Source organism: Humulus lupulus, chromosome 8 (assembly GCF_963169125.1).
Source record: "Humulus lupulus chromosome 8, drHumLupu1.1, whole genome shotgun sequence".
Taxonomy (NCBI): Eukaryota; Viridiplantae; Streptophyta; class Magnoliopsida; order Rosales; family Cannabaceae; genus Humulus; species Humulus lupulus.
In genome coordinates, this window is record NC_084800.1 from 81,046,540 (window position 1) to 81,071,241 (window position 24,702).

The window sequence follows — 24,702 nt, forward strand, 5'->3', positions numbered from 1 at the left end:
CGAAGCCCAGCAAGAAAACCCAAATAACACATAACATATGCAAAACAAATAGCTGGCAATAATTCACTGACACATAGGAAAACCATCATAATAAACAAGTACGGCCATGCCGCTCCCAAGGCCTTACCAAAGCCTGGAGTTTCGGTTCTCACCGCGAGGATAACTCATGTATCCCTTGGGTCCCACCCTGAATATAAGCATCCCATGTGCTGTGTGTTACTTTCGGCCCACGGCCGCCCCGGCCTACGCCGTACCCGGCCTCTGCCGCTCATTTCATCATAATCACACATATAGTACATTCAAAATAAACATTCACACACACATCACGGTTCGTTTAAGGTTAAGCATTTGCACGTAATACAATCCGGGGCCACGCCCTACAATCACACAGTGGGGCCATGCCCTAAACTCGGGTGTTACGGTTTTCTTACCTGTATTCCGTGCTTTCCGATGCACCACGATCACGAGCACGGTCCACAAGCACGAGCCCCTCTGAAATCCTAGTCACAACACACATAAAATACTTTCAATACTAACCAAGCCTAGAACCACTTCCCGGGACCAATCCCGCACTCCCGGGACCTCTAAATCCATAAAGCAAAGTATCGGAACCATCCCCCGAGTCCCCGGGCAAAAGCCCCAAAGACTCAACTTTTGGGCTGCCAAAATGGCCTAGGGCCGCGGCACACCCCTCAAGGGCCGCGGCGCTCAGAGCCCATGCCCTCATCCTGAAGCCTCCTCGCGCCGCAGCGCCCAAGAACAGGGCCGCGGCGCTCCATCGCGAACCCAGAAAATATGGGTTTTTCCTGCATTTTCCCCGAGCTTTAACCTCTCCAAATCACCCCAAACCAATACCTAAACCCCAAAACTCAAATCCAAACCTCATATGAACAATCTAACATCCTATAAACACTAGAATCAATTCAAAACATCAACACACCCAAGATCCACTCCTATGATTTCAAATTTCAGCAACTAACCCCAAAACCCAACAATGTTTAGCTTAGGCATTTTAATTCCTTAAATCAAAACAAAATCCATACTTAGATATGTATAAAACCTTTACCTCAAATGAAGAATCCACACAAGTCCTTGATCCCCTCCTAGACTCCCACTTCTCCTTCTCTTCTTCTTCTTCTTCTTGCTTGCCCTAGCCTTTCTCTTCTCTTCTTTTCCTTCTCTTCAAATTTTATCAAGACACTAAATGCCCAATACTCCAAACCGTGCCCCCTATATCCCAACTGCCTTTTGTCTATTACCCTTGCCAAAAGACCAATTTACCCCTCCTTACTAATCCTTCTAAGCTAAACCTTCAAGGGTACTTAAGTCTTAACACTTTCATTTCAATTCTACCACTTCCTATCTCAAAACTTGTTACTCACAGCAATTACAAATGGTTACCAAAACACCAATAACTAATCACTCTTTCTAAACTCAATTTATAAGATTCCCGAAGTACCCCTGGGCTCCTCCCGAGCCGGGTACAACATCCCGTTGTGACTTTTAGACTAACTGGCTCTCTAGGACCGTCTCGATGCGTGCATCCTGATAAAACATCACACTCACATGGCACAATTCACATAATACAATTATCACAGTTATGCCCTAACATGGCCAAGTTACAATCATGCTCATTTTAAGACAATCAGTTCTACATGCATACTGATTCACATAGTCATGCATCTCAAATAATCAAATAGTCATATAACGTGCAATAAATCATAATGATGCATTAAACTTAATAAAGTCACACACAAAATCCCATCATGCCCTCCAGGCACACTACTCCAGGCCCTTAAGCCTTAACACTGAATTTGGGTCGTTACACACATAATGATCGGACTTACTTTTCAGCATACCGAATTTCTCAACAGCTTAACTAAATTTACCAAACCAAGCATGAGGACTTTGCTTCAAACCATATAAAGATTTTCGAAGATGACAGACTCGCCCTGACTCCCCCTGAGTAACAAAACCAGAAGGTTGCTCCATATACACCTCCTCCTGAAAATCTCCATGAAGAAAAGCATTCTTGATATCTAGCTTATGTAGAGGCCAATGATGAGTAGCTGCCATTGAAATAAATAATCAAACAGATGTCAACTTAGCAACAAGAGAAAAAGTAAGAAAATAGTCTACTCCATAGGTTTGAGCATAACCCTTAGCAACAAGACGGGCCTTTAATCGAGCAATTGAGCCATCTGGATTGACCTTAACAGTGAATACCCATTTGCACCATATGGCATGTTTTCCTAAGGGTAAATCGACCAAGTCCCAAGTACCATTGGCATCTAAAGCATTCATCTCTTCTATCATTGCATCATACCAACCAGGATGCGATATGGCTTCACGAACAGTATTAGGAATCGAAATAGAATCAAGGGAAGCAATAAAAGAACAAGAAGAAGAGGACAAGTGATTATAAGAAACAAAAGAAGAAATAGGATAAGTGCACTGACGTTTACCTTTGCGTAGTGCAATGGGAAGATCATCACTTGGGACCGGATCTGATAACGAAGAAGTAGGTGCAGGACATGAAACAGAAGGCAGATGCCTGGTGTACACCTTAATAGGAGGCAGAGGCATGTTAGGAGCTGTGGTTGAGACAGGGTGAGTAATAGGAGACTCATCGTGAGTAGTGTCTGAGATAGGTTCAGAAATAGGAGATTCCTCAAGAAGTGGGTCAGGGGCAGAAGAAGTGATAGAATATACCAACAAATCATCATTATCCTCCTCCTGACGAGTAGGAATAGAGGAAGATGAAAAATAAGGTGTGTTTTCCATGAAGGTAACATCAATGGAGACAAGATACTTGTTGAGATTTGGACAATCACACCTATACCCTTTCTGAAGACGAGAATAGCCAAGGAATACACACTTCAGTGACTTAGGATCTAATTTGGTGACATTTGGACGAACATCTCAAGCAAAACAAGTACTACCAAATATCCTAGGATTAACAGGGAATAATGACTTGCCGGGAAAAAGAATTTTATATGGGATATCACCATTAAGAACAAAAGATGGCATGCGATTGATAAGAAAACATGTTGTAGAAACAATATCGGCCCAAAAATGTTGAGGAACATGCATTTGAAATAAGAAGGCTCGTGCAGTTTCAAGAAGATGTCTGTTTTTACGTTCTGCTACACCATTTTGGGATGCAGTATCAACGCAAAAGGTTTCATGAAGCATACCATTAGAGACCATATAAGAATGAAATAAAGCAGATGTATATTCTTTGGCGTTATCACTTCGCAAAGTACAAATTGAAACATTAAATTGATTCTGAATCTCAGCACAAAATGCACAAAATATAGAAAACAACTCATAACGATTTTTCATTAAATATAACCAAGTTACACAAGAATAATCATCAACAAAAGTAACAAAATACTTGAATCCAGGTTTAGACAAAATAGGAGAAAGACCCAAACATCATAATGAACTTATTCAAAAGGAACACTAGCACGTTTATTGACTCGTGGACTCGAACTAAGACAATGTTGTTTGGCAAATTGACACGACTCACAATCTAATGAAGACACCTTACTATAATGCGGACAAAGTTTCTTGAACAAAGGAAGAGATGGATGACCCAATTGACAATGAGCCTCAAAAGCAGAAGTGACACTCGAACAAGCAAAATAAGTTGGTGGCGGTATGTCAAGATTATAGAGGCCTCCAGATTCATGTTATTTACCAATAATCTTCTTCGTCATAAGATCCTGAAATAAACAATGATCGAGAAAGAATGAGATGCAACAATTAAGATTACGAGTGAGTTGACTAACAGAAAGCAAATTAAATGATAAACTAGGTAAATGTAAAACAGATGACAAAGTAAGCAGGGGTGTAGGAGTAATAGTGCCAGACCCACGAACACAAGATGGTGATCCATCAGCTAAGGTAACAGTAGAAGTTGAAATGCGAGAATGAAAAGTGGAAAAGAGACGGGAATTACCTGTCATGTGATCTGTGGCACCAGAATCAATGATCCATTTGGAAGATGAAGAGAGAAGACACGTATTAGATTTACCTGAATCGACAATAGCAGTGACAGAAGGAGATGACGACTTGAGTGATTCCTGATATCGTGAGAACTTGGCAAATTCATCAGCAAAAATAAGGACGGATTTATCAGTGGCATCAGTAGTATTTGCAACATTAACAGAGTGTTATTGCTGATTTTTAAACTGTAGCTTTCTACACTCAAACTTGGTGTGGCCTGGCTTTTTACAGTAGTTGCAAATAATGCCTCCAGAATCCGGTGTTCGAGTTTCAACTCCTTGTGAATGGCCTCCTTTATGCCCAATTGGAATAGAAGATTTCCAAGGCGCATAATTATTACAACTTACCAAAGCATTTTTAAGAGGAACAGAATGAGTAATTTCTGTGCGAAGAATACGACTAAAGACATCTTGTAAAGAAGAAACATCAGAACCAGAAAGAACATGTGCTTTCTCATAATCAAATTCAGGTGAGAGCCCTGCTAAGAAGCTCATAATAGCCATCTGCTCTCGCTGGCGTTGTTGAACCTTCACATTAGGGCTGAATGGCAGCAACATATTAAGCTCCTCATACGTCTTCTTAAAGGACATAAAGTAGTTCATAAGGGACTGATCTTGTTTCTCCACACGGTAGAATGCTTTGCACACCTCATGCATACGGGAGAGATTGCCTTTTCCAGAATACAAAAATTCCAAATAATCCATTAGTTCTTTAACAAACTCACAATGATTGATCAAACCAATTACCTCACTGTCAATAGAATTCCAGATTTGAAGGAATAAGCGAGCATCCTCCCTGAGCCACGTCTGTCTTGAATCATCTTTTTCTTTAGGAGGATTATTAGTCAAGTGGTCATCTTTATTAATACTTCGTAGATAAAGCCGAACAGTCTTACACCACTCCAAATAATTCGAACCAATCGGTTTATGGTCCGTGATTTTAGACATCACAGGAACCACATCAGATGAAACCACGGATTTTGTCTCTGATTTATTCTCAGCATAACTCATTAAAGAAACACAACAACAAACACAAAAAAAAAAAAAAAAAAAAAAATAGACTAAACCCTAATTTGTGTTTATGGAAAACCCCACATGAAAAAAAAAATCCTAATTTTGTAGCAAAATTCGAATTTTACAGACTAATGGTCTGATACCATGAAACAAGAGGTGAAGAGACTTGTATTCACTTATATTTCAATGAGAAATTAACATATATTTATATACAACCTAGAAAAGCTATTCTATGAAACTATGAGAGAATAGGAAACTAATTAGTCCTAATTCATAGTTAATTTACAGTTAATATGAACAACTAATATATATAGCTAACAATAATGAATGAATAAGTTACAGTACTATATATACAGAATTTACAATAGATAAAATAGGAACTAACTAACTAATATCTTACAAAATAGGACCTGCCTAAACAGCCTATGAATCAATCTTTATACGACTAATTCTACAAATAGAATTAGTGAAAAGTAACGGCAGCGGTTACAGTACTTGCTGAAGCACATCAGTCTCCTGTCCACGAAAAGTTGTCAAAATCTTCCTCAGATTTTATCCATACATTAAAATTTGTAGCTACTGACCTCACCCTTTGTTAGGATATAGAGGAAAAGTTTAGCTTGAACATGGAGAACTCTATCTGCTGCTTCTCTGAGAACAAAATTTTCAGTAACTTAATTAGTGAAAATCAAACTGTTGAATCAAACATCAGCTCCCAACAAACTCAGGCAATGAAACATTACCCATATTTATAAGCCAATGTTTTTCCACGTGGAAGAAACAGCAATTAACTGACCAGACCCTCTATGTGGACTCCTGTCATGTACGAAACTTTCTCGCGAGTGAGTCTATTATTGTGGGCACCAACCAAACCAAAATGCACCTAGCCAGAAATAGAAGCCAAAGTGCACATGTACTGAAATATATTTTTGTTGCATCAATATACTTATGAATTAATCTAGGAGATAAAATCAATTCAAAAAACAATGGTTCTGGGTTTAAATTTTATAATAGATTTTGTGAAGAAAAGAGAGTGAGAGGAGCGTAGAATTTTGACTGAGTGAAGTAAGAAAAATCGGTCTGTTTTATCATGATAGAAACACGTAATTAAAATTGAAATAAGCGCCAACACTTCTCTATGTGAAAATTACCTTTCTAGCCAACTTCAGAATTACCACAAATTCCATGTTCCCCCATGCTCAAGATGGTCTGACTCCAAAGGGTAGTAATAGAATTACAATCTAAATATTTTCAGCAAAAAAAAAGAATCACAATCTAAATGAGAGGCAAAATGTTCACAATCAACTTCCACATGATTGATTCACATTTTGATAGTGCCTATTCAAATCCTTCGTGTCTATTGAACCTAAAAATTGCAACCCGACCATTACAGCATTTGTAATATGTAGATTGCTTTTCAACATAAACCAGCGTGCAATAACAGTTGCTAGTATAGTATAAGTACAGTAAAACTAGAAACTTACCACCATGTTCACAATGGAGAGCTTTCTTTTAAAATCATCATTGAAAATGACTCAATATCCTAGAGCTTTACTTTAAGCTCACTAATGAGGTCGGCATCAATAGCTTGATAAGGTTATTATGAGAGTGAAATGACAAAACCACCTGGAATTAATAAATTATATCAGACTAATCTGGTGCTCAGAATATACACTTATTGCAAACAAACAAAAAAAAATTCATAGTGATAAGATATAGCACCTTGGGCTTTCACTTCATTTATGAAGCTTTATAGCTACCTGGTTGCTCTATCATCTTTAAGTACTCATCAATATCAACATTAATATTGTATCTCTTCAATATTTCTTGCAATATAAAAGCTACACTTTCTGCAGGCTTCTTGACCCACTTCTTCTCAAATCCAAGCACTAGGGCCCTATAAGTAACATTATTTGGAAGAATACTACACTGCACCATCCTACACACCAAGTTACATGCATTATCCATGTTCCCAACACTACAAAAACCATGAATGAGAATGTTGTACAGTCTCAGGTCTGGATTCAATCCAATGTCAAGCATCTTCTGGAATAAAGCATTGGCTTCTTCCATATGGCGTTGCCTGCAGTATCCATTGAGGATAGCACTGCAAGTCACAACATCAGGCTTCACTTGGTGCTCACTCATGTAGAACCACACCAGAAAGGCCTCTTCAAAGCTCCCCCTTTTTGAGAACCCATCTATTAAATTGGTAAATGTCACAACATCTGGGGAAAGCCCCCTTTGAATAAGCTCATCTAAAACACTTTCTGCCTCATTCACGTATCCTCTTATCACAAGACTATGAATGAGAGTATTATAAGTTACAACATCAGGACATACATTAGAAGATTTCATCATATCTAAAAGCTCAAAAACCTTCTGTAATTGTCCCTTCTTTCCATATCCGTGCACTAATGTATTATATACAACAACATCAGGTAGCAAACCATCTGTCATCATTTTCCAAAACAAACATTCTGCCATTTCCATGGTTCCAAACTTACAACAAGCATCAATGAGTGTTGTGTATGTAGTAACTGATGGTTTAATTCCTACTTTGAACATTTTTCCAAGATATTGAAAACCTTTCTGTATGTCCCCTACTTTACAGTATCCTCCAATAATACTTGTGTAACTAAAACAATCTGGCAACAAGCCAAACTCAGTCATCTCATGGAAGATTCTAGAAGCTTTTACAATGTTGCCATCCAAACATAAAGTGGATATAAAGCTATTGTACATGAAAATATTGTGTGGAAGCTTAAAAACCTTCAATATATTAATTGCTTCTTCCATATGTCCCGATTTACAGTAACCATCAATAACTGAACTTAGTAACACAGAATCTGGAGAGATACCAAACTGAGTAATCTTAAACAATAAGGAGGTGGCTAAATTTGGACAAGACATTTTGCAAAGTGTATCAATGATAATAGTATACGAAACAACATCAGGTTTCATCCCATAATTTCTCATTTGGCAAAGCAATTTCCAACCACTTTCAAGATCACCTCCCTTGCAATAATTATTAATGAATAAGCTAATTGTAGAAGCATTTAATCCCATTCCTCTACTCTGGATTTCATCCAACCATTCCCATGCTAATTCCAACTGCTTAGATCCAATCAATTCCCGCAGTAACGCATTATAAACCCTACCTGACGGATATATGCTAAGGAGGTTCTTCATTTGACATGTCAACTTAAGAGCTTCATTTACCATGTTCTCTTTAATATAGCAATTAACAAGCATGCTACATACAATCTCTAAAATATTTCTTTCAGAATGGGTTTCATATAGGACTGCTAGCAACAAACTGGGTGATTCCTCATCCATATACTCTCTCACAAGACGTAGCAGTAAATCCATTGTCCTATGCTTCATGTTCCCAGAAGTCAATATATGTATCATTCTACATACTGACCGTATAGTATGCTTTGATCCAATGAAGCTCTCTGACCACTTAAAAAAGTACCAAGCAAGATTGGCACTGGAACTCTCTTGAAACAGATCATCAATAATCCTTATGATATTGAACTCATTCAGATTTATCATGTACCCATTTCGAGAAGCCAAGTTCCATCCGCAATTTGTAAGTATTCTAGAGATATCCTTCACCTCATGAACCTCTGCTATTTTACTATTGAAATACAACACATCTTTTTCACAAATCTCAGCCACATCTTTTCCAACAGAAAAAATCCCATATTCTTCTCTGGCTCTAAATGAACTGTGCTTAGCCTCCAGCAGTTTAGAATCATCACTAGGAATGAAATCATCAGACACTAGGCATGAATCCTCCAAAACAGATGTGGACGGTAATGCAAAATTCCTGAATGAATAATATATGAATGGATTCCTGAATACCAGCTTTGCTGCAGTTTTGCACTCATTCAAGATAGAAGATAAACTTTTCATGAACGATCGTAACACAGAAAAAAGTAGCTGCATTATATTAAGAGTTTCACACGGAAATTGGCATTAATTATCACAACAACATAAAATATACAAATGTTCTCACAACTGGTTAAAGAAACACCAAACAGCGAGTTTCACATGATATATTCTCAAACTCAATAAGCAAATTTCAATTATAAGAAGGTACGCAAAAATTTCTTGAATTTCCTATCGTTTAATTTTCAACAATGAATCAAATCCTGCTTGCAGAACGGTACAAAATTTCATCTTCACTTACAAGAATCTAAGCTCAGTTGCTACATTTCTAAAATCTAAAATCAAACATATATAGAAATGAAAAATAAAGAGCAACTTACATAAGATACCGGATAGCGATGAAGGGTAGAGAAGTGGCGAAGTGAGTTGGCTGAAGCGGCGGCGGAGATGGAGTTTAGGGTTTCTGCATGAGTTCGAGAAAGAATCAATAGCTTTGCCGGAGGAAGCAGTCTTGAAAATGGAGAATTTTGAGTTTGCTTCAGTGGGGGAGAATTGAGCTTCAGAGCTAAGACTAGGCTTTATCAATATGAACCTGTTAATGTTGTATGACTACAAATTTTTTTAATACGATAATATCAGTTATTATGGCAAATAATTTTAATTTTTTTACAAAAATACTTCTAATATTTAAATACTTATTTTATTTCTTAGTCTTCATTTTTAATATCTCTATTCTTTTACTTTCTATTTTGTACGTCTCGAAAAAAATATTAAAATTTTAAAAAAAAAATATCTAAAACAAATATTTGAATAAAAAAATACAAATTTCCATTTAAGTGAAAAAGTAACCAATAAAAAAAACAATAGAGGGATAAAGAAAGAAAAAATAATAAAACATTTAAAATAACACTAAAAAAAATCTAACTACATTTGGCTAAAAAAATATAATCATGTATCATTTGATGTATGAGTGTTTTTAGACTTTTTTTTATACTAGATACATGCAAAGTGCAAAGTATATTTGCTTAACTTTATTTATATAATTTATTAATTATATTTATTAAATTTGTATTATTTTTATATAAATTTCAAATAAATAATTAATTATATATAAAAAAATGACATAAACATATTAAATGAAAAATTAAACTAAAATATTGTTCGTATTTTTTTAAATATATATAATATGATAATTTTTTAAAATATAAATGATAATTTTTTTAATAAAAATTAAGATTATGTATTATATATTATTATAATGATATTTTATAAAATGTAAATGTATATTAATATAAGTAATAAATATTTAGTTTTGTATTAAATATTATAATAATAATATTTTATATATTTGAATTCATATTAATATAATTAGTAAAAAAAATAGAATTATATATTATCATAATAATATTTTATAACATTTAAATTTAAATTAATATAGTTATTAAATATCTAGTCTTGTATTATATATTATTATAATAGGGAAATTTCACTTTTAATACTTAATGATGCCTAATATTACCAAAAAATCCCAACACTAATAATATTTTCAATTTGATGCTAAACATTCCTCTCATACCCAAAATACCCCTCCCATTATATCAAAAAATCAGAAAACCTTCTCTTCTTCTCGCTTCCCTTTCTCCTCCCTCTCTCTCTCTCATTCTCACGAAATCATCCATAAAACCTACAGATTTGTATAATTTTCTTGTCAAAATCATTGTTAGTCATCTCCATTGTCTCTGTGAAGTCGTTAATATCAAAGGCAACATCTATTTTGAGAGTTTTTGGAGGAGAAAAACCATGGGTAATAAGATTTTACATTTTATGTGTTGGGTATTATTTGTTTACATTTTCTTGGCTATTTTGAACAGATCCGAGCCTATATTGGTGTATTTTTTGGGATTTTTAGAGAGATTCTGCGATCTATGTTTTCTGGGTTTTCTGCAACATTTTTGCTCGATAGCAGCTCGATAACGGTTCGATACGAGCTCGATGATACGTAGAAGAATGTCTTGTATGAGCTCGATGTAGCTCGATGTGAGCTCGATTATAGCTCGATAGGTTTGGTTTTTAGTGCTCAATTGTGCTCGATGGAAACTCGATAAGGGTTTGATTGGACCCTGCAATATTTGAGCTCGATAGGTTTAGGTTTTCTCGATATGTGCTCGATAGGGTTCGATGGAGGGTTTGGTTAGGTTTTATGTTTGGTACATGAAATGGTAGCTCGATGCTAACTCGATAAGAGCTCGATGCTAACTCGATAAAGCTCGATGTTAGCTCGATAAAGCTCGATAATGTTCTTTTTTAATTTATTTCTGAAAAAATGACAGTTTTCCTGACAATGTTAATGTTTTTTTTTCCAACGCAGGCTATATTGTCTATGTTTTTGTATCCTACAATGGTGTTTGGGAATTACAAGGGAATAAGTGGATTTTCAAGGACCCTCAATGCATGGTGATACCGATGGAGGATACTGTAACGTACTTGCAACTTCTTGACATATTGCACAAGGAACTTAAAGTTGATAAACAGATGTATGAGTTGAAATTGGAGGTTCCTTACACTTGCGACGACCAACCGTTTACACCCGTTCATGTTGAAAGTGATTTTGGTGTCCGTGCATTCTTAGGAGTAACATCCACTACAAGAAACAAGAGTTTTTGCGACGCGTTTGGCATAACGCGTCGCAATAGGCAAACTTTTAGCGACGCATTTTACGACACACGTTGTGAAAAAGGTTATAACTTAAATTTTCAATTGTGCTCTTTTCACGACGCTTCTGAAGCGCCGCTGAAAGGAGAAAATTTTGGTGCGAAAATTTCCCTCTAATATTTTGTACTTTTGGTGACGCATTTCAGTATGTGCCGCGAAAAAAATCATGAATATGCCTTCAGTGATGATTTGTTGCGTCACGAAATGTATGATTGGGCTAAATAATTATTTATATTTAAAAAATTTAGGGTCATTTTTTGCGACAAATATTTGCATTGCCAAATGATGCTTATTTAGTGGGAAAAATTCCCTCCAAATTTTTTTACAATTTTCTGGGATGCAATTGTGTGTCGCCAAATATTCTTTTCAATTCATGTTTTAATAAATAGTTATAACTTATTAAATAAATTTATTTTATATATAGTTTTAAAGAATTATTATGTATTATGGCAAGTTCTTTAGTCCCTCACGGGACTTAGTCGAACAAGTAGGACCCAAAAAAATTGTCAAGTGTCATGCTATTAAATTATTTGGTGTTTTTATTATTAAATTTTTTTACTTGATGAGCCGGTGATGTAAACTAGTTGTAAAAAAATATTGAGTCATGGTCTGAAAAGTATGGGCAAAATAGTAATTTGCAGGTAAAAAAAGTCTATAGTGGAGGGCAATAAGGTAAAATTAGTATTGTGTTCAAACATATTTACGATATTGGGAAAGTAATGTTTAGGAGTCACTTAGTAATTTTTAAAGGAGTAGTCAGGAATAACGTTGTATGTAAAAGTAATGAATTTCCCAGTAACTCATCTGCATATAAGTAACATTTTGATGTCGGTAAGTAATATTAAATAGAGTGGTTAGTAATAATATAATAGCTGAAAGTAAAAAAACCGAAAGTAATTATTGTCTGTTTTTTTTGCGAGTAACAAATGAATTGTCTTAGTGAATATCTCAGTTTTGTTTGACTTGTTTATGTAAGATAAACTCATTGCAGGATCTTTATTTATTTTCATGCAATTTACATATTATCAAACAAATATGCAAATTCCTAGAACATGCTCCTATGAATTTGATACAAATGCAGAGTAAAGTAAAAACTTACATTACGCAACGGAACTGGAATAACTCCATCCTTCAATTTCTCTAACCCTTGATTCCTTTTTGTAGCAGAGTATTATCAAGAGATTGAACAAGATCAGCAACACAGTCTTCCTCACCAAGCATTTGATCAACCTAGAACTAGTGTGGGCTGGTTCTCAACACATGAGATAGAGATCTAGAAAAGAAGAAGAGAATGTGGCTAAAAAAGGATTAGAGTGTCTAGGTTTTCACTTACCCAAATCAACTGAGACTGACTTGCTTTTTAAAACCCTAGATATCATATTCCTTATATAGGCAACTTAATGGGATTTATTTCAATTTAAATTAATTAAAAATAATAAACAAAAATAAAAGTCTTGGGCTGCCATAAATGGACTTGGGCCCAATCTCTTTGTTTTGAATTTAAATCCCAACTGGGCCTAAATTCAAAACTTTTTATTTATTTATTTATTTTTAATTAATTAATTAAATCCTTATTCAAATTAACTAATTATAATTTGAAACTTGATTTAATATTATTTATTTATATTGATAACAATTTATCAATATTAATAAATTTACCCAAAGATTCTCTTTTATTCTCTAAATCTCATATCTCTGTAAATTTTCCAAAATTGACCTAGTCAGCTTTAAAAATCCTAATTGATAATTAAATCAATTAATTGAGATATTCTAGATGATTTACTCAAAGGTGATGCAGGGACCATGGATCCATGAAATCAAGCTCCAACAAGTTACCGTGAATTTATTTACGAATAATTTTACTACCTTATTAATTCCTCGTGACTCCACTATAGACTCGGAATTGAACTCTTAAATTCATAGAACGTATTTTCAAAACCATAAATACGTTATCCATTGTTATATCCATTACAATCAGTCAATCCTCTATCGATGACTTACTAACGAGCCGGGTGCAAATTACCGTTTTACCCATCATCAGTATTTTATCCTTAACTCCCACTAAGTTCCTTATAAATGATATTTCTGTGAACTTAATCACAAAAATGAGATCTCAATCATTTAACCTTTTGAACAAAGCAATTAAGGAAATCATCTTTTCACTTCTCATACAGAAGTTATAGATTTTGTATCTATGAATAATACTCCCACTCAATTACACTAATAAATCTCCAAGATGTAAGTATGGGCTAGACCGTAGGGTAAGCTGATAACGAACAAGTCAAAAGATTTAAATAATACAATTAGCAGAATATTATCACTCAGAATTAAGATCGACTTAATATATGGTCAACGTTGTGACATTGATTAGATTTGATACAAACGATACTTATTTATCAATCAATAATCAATATCAATCCTAGTAACTAAATACATCCGATCTTATCTACTTGGTCGAAGCCTTGGACAAGACATCACACCCTGAATGTGTAAGTAGATCATATCGTAGATTGCCTAATCAGTGAAAATCCAATGCACTGATCTAATCTTAGGACTCGTTCTTTTGAACATATAATTACAATTATAATCCACTGTGACCTAGTCACTATAATTGTAACTATCCATATGTTCGGGATTTTATTAATGTTTGTATTATTTCAATAATCATGTAATAAAACAAGCAAGCAACACAGTTGTCAAACTAAATGATTTCTACTGCTGTTATTGATAATATGAAATCGTGCTACATGTCCGACATGGTTTTATAAGGGCATAAAACCCAACAATTTAATAGCTTTAGGTTGTATAGTTAATTTAGAATGAATTTTGGCCATTATATGGTATTTGGTATTTGGTATGTAAGACTTTCCCTTTGCATAAGTTATTTTATAATCTCCTGATGTGTAACACAATTAGAGTATAATAATAATAATACCACTAAACGTACCATATTTAAGTTATAATATTTATATGGTTGCTCGATTAGGAGTCACTACTTTGTTAAAAAAAGTATGATTAAAATATTTCTATCATAAATGGAGACTAAAAATTTAATCTCATACAATATAAAAAGATGATTAATTGATGAATCATTCATACTATACTTTTGTAAATTCATTTGACATGTACGGTGAAGTACATAGGTTTAAATTGCAAACCACATTGGCGGCTTAGTTGACGAGGAAATTAATAATTTGTTATTAATTAGATCCATTATGTGGGCCCATGTGTACTATTGAACTTCTTCTTATAGCACACGTAACTTGTAAAGGGGGAGAAAGATACAACACATAGAACCATATTAGTTTATTGGCTGGGTGGACCCAACTATGTCTGCTGCCTCCATGTGGTGTTATTGAGAATTTAGTTTAATGATGGAAGAGAAGAGATTTAACGCCCATTTTTATATATATTGGCTCCATAAGGGCAGCCTTTTATATAAGAATTTTTTTTTAACGGTGTGCTAATTACTTTAACTTTACATATTAAAAGTTAAATGCCAATCAACGTTTAACTCACTCCCATAACGGGTTACGTGTTTCAGAATTTTTTTGTCAAGTAATGTCATACCTTATGGAAGTAAGTAAGACATACAGACAAGTCAACATGTTAAATATTCAAGTAACTGACTTATTACATGTGTGTTATCACCTAATTCAGATCATATGCAGTATATGGTGCCTCGTTTATTGATAAATCAAATATCACTACCAAGTATAACTCGTACACACGTTACCATATACTAGCATGCACTACATCAACTCCGTAGGCCACAAGTTATATATATATATACGTGTAGCCCTTGTGTTATGTTCATCTTTTATCTGAATCATATTACTTTCTCCTCTTTTCAATTTTAGTTTTCTATCTACCATGGATCATACATCCCCTGGAGATGGTAATGTATTTGGGTGCCCATACTTTGATGAATTATGACTTGAGCAAATGGAATACATCAACTACATATTGTTGGAGAACTTGAGGTTGGAAATCGAGCGGAGTGAGTTGGAGAATATGTACAACGCCACAAACATGCAATACTCTACGCTAAATTCAGAGATACATGGGCTAGAAATGGCTTTAGGGGTGATGTAGAAGAAGTCCATGGAAATGGCACGTGAATGGAGAAAAGACCTCCAAGCCATGGTTGCCACGATCGAGGAGCTCCGTACCGGGTACATGGCAAAGAACACGACTATCGTCCCAAGTCAGAAGCCACCCATGCAGTAGTTACATATTTATAATTTTATACTACGTACGTTGTAGTGGTGTGTATGTGTTATATTTGATTTTGGGTCCATGGGTCGAACAACCACACTAGTAGAATGTTCTTTTTGGGTTCGCAACTCCTAGTGTTGCTGGTCTGTTTTAATGAGTTCAGAAGACTCTTTTCCTTGATGTGTAAGACCATTGCAACCCTTGTCCATGGGCCCACGTAATGGATCTAATTGAGTTCAGAATACATGAGCCCACGTAATGGATCTAATTGAGATGGCAATTGGTACCAGGTTAAAGGGGGTCCCCAAGGGTATATGTGTATTTTTGTATCATTCAATCAACAAATTCAAATCCAACCATTCACTCTAAAAACTAACATATCCTATGGCTCACAACAATTGTTGGACTAAGTCCTGAAAATGGCAACTGAGGGACTAAAGAACTTCCCATTTATTATATGTATTTAAAATATTATTAATAACAAATAAAGTTTTAATAAACTGACATGTATTGTTTTATCTCTCCGCCTTTTTTATTTTATCTCCACTCAATAAAATAAAAAAACTTGGAAAAACCTTCCCCTCACCTCTCTCTGAACCCTCCTCCCTTCCTCTCAACTTTCCATTTCTCAATCGACTATCTTCAACAAATTTCCTCTCATTCATTGTCCATCGATAGCTCCATCCACAACTCTACTCTCATTCATTATCCATCAGCAGCTTGACCCGTTTCCGCCTCTCTCTCGACAATGTCCGAGGACTCTCTTCGTCTTCGGTGATGACCTTTCACTCTACTCCATCGACAGCTTTCATCTCGACAACCTTTCACTATGTTCCAGCCCTCCATCGACTGCTTTCTTCTCAACCCCTCTTTCTAACTCAGGGACGCGGGACGATTCTCACAGTTCACTGAAATGGTAAGTTAAATGTCTTAAATTATTTTGATTATATTCTGAAATAATTTTGATTGTCAAATTATATACATTTCTGGTTTTTATTTTGTAAAGATTCTGCATTATTTCTTATGAGGCACAATCTATATTAATCTATATTAGTTAGATTGTTTTATTCAGTGTCTCTTCAAGAGGCATATACTCTTATGATTTTACTTTTTATTTTTTGTAATTTGTTTGTTTCTGATTTAATCTCAATGCACGCAATTATGCTTCTTCTATTGCTTTTAATTTAATTTCTTATCTCTGTTATGGGTTTAGCTTATATATATATACACATCTCTGTGTCTGTAACACCCCAAACTCCAGGGACCGTTACGGTGTGCCTTGTAAACAGTGCTAAACTCGCTAATCGAGTCATTTGGCCAAAACGTGTAACTAAGTATGATTAGCAGTTTAGGGTTTAAACATTTTGGTTAAGACGTAACGTTTCACTAGAACGTTTAATATATCCCGAAAATAAAGTTTCAGAGTTTATTACAGAAAATATTTACAGCAGACCGTTCTAAGCGACAAAACAGGGTTCAACCCTAGTTCCACTTTAAACCTCGGCCGTGGCGGACGAGCAGCTGCATATGTACACGTCATCACCTAAGCCCTCCAACTCAAGGATGGTCCAGCTTCCTCTTGCCTTTACCTGCACCACGTAGCACCCGTGAGCCAAAGCCCAGCAAGAAAACACAATAAAGTGTGACATAGTCTCAACAACGATAATAATAACCATTCAGGACTATCAGTCCAAGCAGATAGGTGACAATAGCCAAAAGTCACAATAATGAGCATCGCTCCTTCTAGCCATGTGACGATAGGGTCACCAGGGCTTAACTGACAAGTGATCCTTTCATAAGTTTTATTAGGACGGGTGCACGGTGAATGGTCACCAACATAACCTTCCTCCCGACCCTAGAGTCGTGCAATGGACAGCGTCCCTTGGCCGTGTGACAAACAGTCACCGGGGTCATATACCTTGGCCATAAACATCTGGTCATAGACCAGGCAAGCGCTTATAGTTCTCATTGACCTTCCGGTCGGTCCAGCATTAATACCCCATATGAGTCATTCAATGCCGACCTTGATTAGATCTAATCTTTAATCGGCCTGGCGTTCACAACGCACTGCCACTTCTGACCCTTGGGTCGGTAAAACGCGACCAGTGCTCAGCCCGTGGTGAACTTAACTGATAAGTCACAGCTTCACAGACGGATCTGACACCATTGTCGATTCTGACTAATAAGTCAGCGCCATACACAGGTAAGCCATGCCACCGAACATATATCACATGCTCAATATCCATAAACAAGGTATTCAGGATGCTTACTTAACAGATATTAATACGATTAGGACTATGCATTAACACAGAGGCTCAAGCTCTGAACGATATCGCACCCAGTATACGAAGTATGTCCTAATCACATGTTTCTTATGCATCATATGCAATATATTCAACAATCCAACACGCACCAATAACAGCCATGCATGTCACGTTTAGTAGTCAACTAACACGCATCAAGAATAGCCATGCATGTCATACATAATAATCAACCGACATGCATCAATAATAACCACGCATGTCATACTCAGTGATCAACCAACACGCATCATAATAGCCATGCATGTCACATGTACACAGGGTGCAGTTTTCTTACCTCAAAGTCGAGCTAGAACAATTTAAAGAACGACCCTTGAGAACGATCAACCTTTAGTCCTTTAGAGGTCACCTAGTCATAACCAAATATAAGGTATCATCAATAAAAATGATCACTGAGGGTTCCCAAACCAAATCCCAGGCCCCGAGACATCAAATACTACTCAATCGGGTACTAGGTCCAACCCCGAGGCCTATGGTTTGAATCCCCAAGCTAAAAACCACATTTTAGCAAAATTGGCCTTAAGGGCCGCGGCCCTCCCCTGCTGCGCCGTGGCGCGCCTCCAAATAGAAAGGCTCCCCCCCTGCCAGACGCCAAGGGTCGCGGCGCACCATAGCTGCGCCGCGGCGCTCAGCCCAGACCAGGCAAAAACCAGCACGCGAACTCAGAATTTTCCCCTGCGTTTTCCCTTAGAACCAGCCCCTCAAATTAGCCCAAAACCTCTTCCAAACACTCATTCAAACCTCTAGACATCACCCATAACCTCCCCTCATCAAAACCCAATCTTATCACCCATCAAAACCCCTTTAAATCCAAACTTCCAACAAGAAATCAAAGCTGAAAAAACCAAAGAAGAAAACAGAGTATCACCTGAATTTAATGACTAAAACTCACCTCTACACGGTTTTGAATCCCCTTCAGTGGTTGAAACAAATCCCCTAGCTACCACCTTTGATTTCCTAGCTCAAAACCCCAAGGTGGCTCTCAAAACTTGGAAGAGAGATGGAGGAGAGTTTGTACGGGAGAGAGATGAAGAGAGGATGAGGATGGCTCTGTTTTTGATTCTGCCTTCTACAGCCTACTAAACCTCATGTATATCCAAGCCAAATGACCTAAATGCCCCTAGGTCATTTAAGGGCTCTAAAGCACTCCCAAGGGTAAAATCGCCCTTTACAACCTATACCGTTAATCATAATTAACGCTTCCCAACTCCCGCTAATCTCAATATCCTCAAACACCAAAAATTCATATCCCATTACCGTTTAATTCCCGGTAATGCTCTAACCATTGATATCACCCCGAGACTCACCCCGAGCCCCGAACTTAAACCCGTTATGACTAGACCGACCACTTACACCCCATGATCGTCTCATGTCGATAAGCTCGAACCAATCCACCTTATAGTGTGGCTAAATTAATTAATCACAGTCATGCACCCAAAATATACAATTACGCCCACAGTGGCCAAATTACCAAAATACCCTCACAATAATAAATTCTCCCATATGCATGCATTCACCATCATATAATAATATAATTCACGTAAATATGCATATAATCATTAAATACTATAATAAATCAATTATGGCCCTCCCGACCTCCTAACCAAGGTTCTAAACCTTATTAGGAAATTTGGGGCATTACAGTGTCTATTGATTAAGTTGTGGAAAAAGCTTTTATCCATGTGTAAAATCACTTTGAAGAAATACGAATTTCCACATTTGGTTTATATATTAATATTGTTATTATCTTCTTGTTGTCTTATCTATTTGAGAGTATTTGAACCATTGTTTTCTTCTTCTTTGTGTTTTTCAAGAACAAAAAATGAAGGGGTGTTTACTTTTAGTTTGGCGGGTAATTATTCTAAAGTCAACAAATACTATTTTTGGTGTATACTTGTTAGGAACTTTAGCACATGGTTTTGTGTATAATGCAAGATACATATATATATAATTAGTCAAAATTGTATAGTGCTTTCTGTGTATATATATGGTCTCATCTCTTTGGTGCCACTAATACTTTGTTTTGGTCTTTGATTATAAAAAAAATCTACACATTCTTGATTATATATATTTAGTTAAAATTGTCCTAGTGCTTAGCTCTCTTTCCTAAATAAAAGAATTAAGTAGTGGAGTATTATTAACAAATTGGATTTATTGTATTGTAGTTTAATCAAATATTTTTTCTGATCTTCAATTTTTGTAGCTTTTGTGCTGTAAAGAGATTACTCTTTCTCTGGTTTTCAGCAATTAAATTGAGTCCTTTAATGCAGAAATTAACTATAACTGAGGAAGCATGCGATTCTCTTATCTTGTTGTGTTTAAATCAATTCATTGTGTTTTTGTTATAATATTTATTGTCATTCGATAAATTCCACTATGACACATTTTGATGAGTTTAGTTCACTGTGACATAAAAAGTAGACATTCTATTTACTTTTGCATAATAAAAAATTAATAACTTGCTCAAATTTTAGATTCTTTTAGGAATGGATGAGTCTATGGCGGACTTGTCATTGATCTCTGGATTGTCCCATTTTGGACAATTCAAGACATGTTCTTATATATTGTAAATATATTTGTGTCAGTTCTACAACATGACAATTGACAAAAGTTGGATGACTGTGAGGAATCGACTCTCTCGTGAATATAGAGTTGGTGTCCGCTTGTTTCTCCAACGAGCTGCTCAATATGCTAATGAAAATAGGGAGATTAGATGTTCGTGTAACAATTGTTTGAATCATCTGCTCCAACCACTACCTTTAGTGGAGCTACACTTGGTACAACATGGAATTCAATTATCATACAAAGTATGGGATTACCATGGCAAAAAACATGACCATCCATCTGCGGAGCAAGAAGTTATATTAGATGGTGGTGTGCATGATGAAATGGTAGATATTTTGGCTGATATAAGTGGGCATGTAGAAATTGGAGAATCCAGTGAGCCTATTCAAGAAGGAAATGATCAAAATAAGAACCTCGATGAAATATTCAAGAAAATGGAGAAAGAATTGTATCCAGGGTGTGAAAGTTTCTCGGCGCTTAATTTTTTAGTGAAATTAATGCATGTGAAGGTGTTGAACAAGTGGAGTGAAAAATCTTTTTATATGTTACTTGGCTTAATGAAGAAAGCATTTCCCTTCGCAATATTGCCCAATTCTCACTATGAGGCAAAAAGTAAGTTGAGTGATATTGGACTCGGATACGAGATAATACATGTCTGCCAACATGATTGTGCTCTATTTTGGAAGGAGAATGCTGATCTAAACAGGTGTCCAATATGTGGCGAAAGTCGATGGGTAAACAAAAGCACAAAAGGAAAAAAGGTTCCAAAAAAGGTGATGCGCTACTTTCCTTTAACTCCTAGGTTGAAACGTTTATTTAGTTCAAGACACACTGCACTTGATATGAGATGGCATGATTTCGAGCGACCAAAAGAGAATGGTGTTTTGAGGCATCCAGCTGATGGTCAAGCTTGGAAAACATTTGATAAGAATTATCCAGCATTTGCAATGGATCCTAGAAATATGCGATTGGGATTGGCAACTGATGGTTTAAATCCATTTGGAAACATGAGCACGACATACAACATGTGGCCTGTAATGTTGGTAATATACAATATGCCCCCTTGGAAGTGCATGAAGTCAAACAACTTGATCTTGTCTCTATTAATACCTGGACCAAAATCTCCTGGAAAAGACATAGATGTATATCTACGACCACTTGTTGAGGAGTTAAAATAACTATGGGAACAAGGAGTACATACTCGAGATGCAGTGACTGGTGATAATTTTTTAATGCGTGCAGTAGTCATGTGGACCATCAATGATTACCCTGCATATGCTATGATGTCTGGGTGGAGTACAAAAGGATATAAAGCGTGTCCAACTTGCAATGAAGAAACTCCTTCCAAAAAAATAAGGAGTAAGATTGCTTATATTGGACATAGGCGTTTTCTTCCCATGGATGATGAAATGAGAAATAGCAAAAAATTTGGTGGAAAAATTGAACGAAGAGGGCCTCCAAGGAAGTTAACTACTGAAAATATTTTAGCACAGTTAGAACATTTGCAAGATAGACTTCCTGGTAAACATAAAGAATACGGAGGTGTTAAACGCAAGCGTTCACCAGACGAGCTTAACTGGGCAAAGAAGAGTATCTTTTTCCAACTAGAGTACTGGCAACATTTACCACTCAGACATAATTTAGATGTAATGCATATTGAGAAAAATGTTTGTGATAGTATCCTTGGCACTTTATTGAACATAGAAGGCAAAACAAAAGACACAGATAAGGCTAGACTTGATCTTGAAGACATGGGGATTAGGAAGGAGTTGTATCTTTACAAAGATGGTCAGAAATGGAAGAAACCACCAGCTTCATATGTTCTAAGTAATGAAGAGAGACGTTTGTTTTGTCAATTTATTAAATCAGTGAAGTTTCCAGATGGGTTTACTGCCAACTTATCAAAGAATGTGAATGAGGATGATAGTAAAATATCAGGGCTTAAGTCACATGATTGTCATGTTTTGTTGCAACGTTTATTGCCAGCAGGAATCAGATCATTCTTGAAAAAAGAACTTCGAGAAACTATCATTGAGCTATGTAACTTCTTCCAACAAATATGTGCTAAGATTGTAAACATAAAAGATCTTGAGAAGATGCAAGATAACATCGTCATTATTTTATGCAAGCTTGAAAGAATATTCCCTCCGACGTTCTTTGATATCATGGTTCATTTAACTCTTCATTTGCCTAATGAGGCAATAATGGGTGGTCCGGTACATTTTAGATGGATGCATTCCATTGAACGAGCCATGAGTATATACAAACAATATGTTCGCAATAGAGCACGTCCAAAAGGGTCAATTGCAGAAGCCTATATAGTGAATGAGGCTTTAACATTTTGCTCAATGTATTTTCAAGATATCGAAACTCGTTTTAATAGACCGGAAAGAAATGATGAAAGGACGGAAATATGCCCACCTCGAGAAATTTCTGTTTTCAAGCATGTTGGTCGACCATTGGGCAAAAAAGAGGATAAAGTTCTTGAATCATCACTACGAAGTAAGGCAGAATGGTATGTGTTGAACAATTGCCAAGAAGTTGAGAAATATCTTTAGTAAATCCTTCATGCTTTCATTTAATCTTTTACTTTTTATTTACATAAACTTTGTTTTTTATTATAATTTAATTAACCAAATGTTTATGTAGTGAACACATGGATGAATTATGTGCTAGAGGGGTGCAAGATTTGGACCAGCAACAAGAAGTTGAGTTTCCAACATGGTTTAGAAACAAAGTAAGTAAATAAGATGCATTAAGTCAATTGTGAGATGTTATAATTGTATTGAATCTTAATTTTGGGTTAATGATACCATAATACTTTTGTAGGTTAATGAAATGCAAGAAGATAGATCGTTTGAGATTTCTGATGAATTATATGCCTTAGCTAATAGATGCAATTTTAATGCATACTCATATTCTGGTGCTATTGTGAATGGTGTTAAATTTCTTGTGTAGCAACGAGATGTAAGACTAACCACTCAGAATAGTGGAATTTTTGTTCCTGGAGAGAATGAACAAAACTTCGATGGTGTCCTTCAAGAGGTCATAGAATTGTGCTATTTAAAGGATTGCACAGTTCTGTTGTTCAAGTGCAAATGGTTTAAAACTAACATTGATCCTAAAAAAAAAAGAATTAAAGAAGACAAAAAATTCACAAGTGTGTATATTGGGGAAGAATGGTATAAGAATGATCCATTTATACTGGCATCTCAAGCAAAATCAATTTACTACTTAAATGATGACAAGAATGGGCCATTGTGGAAATTGGTGCAGACTCACACTCCACATAATTTGTGGGATTTTCCAAATGTTGAAGAGGCAAATGAAGTTGAAGCATCTATGGATGTGCATATAGTACAAGAAGCTAATTCACAACCATTTCAATTAGTTGTGGAATTGCCACAATTAGAGAATATGGTCTTTCAACATGATGATGTTGAAGCAATTGAGATTAATAATATTGATCATTTGCAGTGTGAAGATCTTGTTAGAGGCATAGATGACTTTATAGTTGATGATGAAGATGTTGAAGATGATACCTTAGAAGAATATGATGAAGATTATGAGAGTGATGATAGTAGTGATAATGAAAATTGACGATACATTATTTGAGCAAGTAATATGTATACATATATTGTTATATTTTATTTTCTTGGTTTATTATGCTTTTTAATAAAAACGTTTCATGATTTATATTCTTGCTTCATTATGCTTTTTAATTAAAAAAAGTCATTATTTATTTTCTTGCTTTATTATGCTTTTTATTAATAAAATTTTAATATTGTAGGATGTCTAATACTGCCACTAGTAGTGGAGGAATTGGTGATAGTGGAGTTGGAGAAAGCAGAAGCGATCCAAAGAAAAAAAGATGTAGAGAGGCATCTCGAAGTAGAGCATTAGAAAAACATCTGAAAAAGAAGAAGACAGCCAAAATAGATGTCCAATTTGATGACTTTACAGGG

At 35.7% G+C, this 24,702-nt stretch overlaps 3 protein-coding genes across 9 annotated transcripts; 2 read left to right on the forward strand and 1 right to left on the reverse strand.

Moving 5' to 3' along the window:
* Positions 1-3,317: 3,317 nt before the first annotated feature.
* On the reverse strand, positions 3,318-9,502 carry LOC133797940 (pentatricopeptide repeat-containing protein At2g19280). Of its 7 annotated transcripts, none has more exons than XM_062236071.1 (6): positions 9,302-9,502; positions 6,747-8,972; positions 6,509-6,650; positions 6,176-6,233; positions 5,768-5,840; positions 3,318-5,675 (listed from the first exon to the last, which is right to left on the reverse strand). In XM_062236071.1, exon 2 carries the CDS (start codon positions 8,943-8,945, stop codon positions 6,765-6,767), a length of 2,181 nt encoding a protein of 726 aa, XP_062092055.1. In that variant the 5' UTR covers positions 8,946-8,972; positions 9,302-9,502; the 3' UTR covers positions 3,318-5,675; positions 5,768-5,840; positions 6,176-6,233; positions 6,509-6,650; positions 6,747-6,764. The 7 variants fall into 7 exon arrangements, with proteins under 7 accessions (XP_062092055.1, XP_062092054.1, XP_062092053.1 ...); XM_062236070.1 differs by having other exon boundaries at positions 5,768-5,907; XM_062236069.1 differs by having other exon boundaries at positions 5,768-5,940.
* An 11,264-nt stretch (positions 9,503-20,766) lies between these two features.
* On the forward strand, positions 20,767-21,915 carry LOC133795700 (uncharacterized). Its single transcript, XM_062233157.1, has one exon. The coding sequence runs from the start codon at positions 20,767-20,769 to the stop codon at positions 21,913-21,915; it is 1,149 nt and encodes a 382-aa protein (XP_062089141.1).
* A 69-nt stretch (positions 21,916-21,984) lies between these two features.
* On the forward strand, positions 21,985-24,337 carry LOC133795701 (uncharacterized). The gene is made up of 3 exons (XM_062233158.1): positions 21,985-23,252; positions 23,387-23,474; positions 23,696-24,337. Exons 1-3 carry the CDS (start codon positions 21,985-21,987, stop codon positions 24,335-24,337), a joined length of 1,998 nt encoding a protein of 665 aa, XP_062089142.1.
* The last annotated feature ends 365 nt before the right edge of the window (positions 24,338-24,702 follow it).

What these genes read in the sequence shown, in the direction of transcription:
- LOC133797940 (XM_062236072.1), bottom strand. Translation starts at nt 8,945, where the DNA reads ATGAAAAGTTTATCTTCTATCTTGAATGAGTGCAAAACTGCAGCAAAG.
- LOC133795701 (XM_062233158.1), top strand. Translation starts at nt 21,985, where the DNA reads ATGTGGACCATCAATGATTACCCTGCATATGCTATGATGTCTGGGTGG. An exon ending in CTACGAAGTAAGGCAGAATG is followed by an intron (nt 23,253 to 23,386) that starts GTATGTGTTGAA and finishes ATGTTTATGTAG; the next exon opens with TGAACACATGGATGAATTAT. An exon ending in CAACATGGTTTAGAAACAAA is followed by an intron (nt 23,475 to 23,695) that starts GTAAGTAAATAA and finishes TTTCTTGTGTAG; the next exon opens with CAACGAGATGTAAGACTAAC.
- LOC133795700 (XM_062233157.1), top strand. Translation starts at nt 20,767, where the DNA reads ATGACAATTGACAAAAGTTGGATGACTGTGAGGAATCGACTCTCTCGT.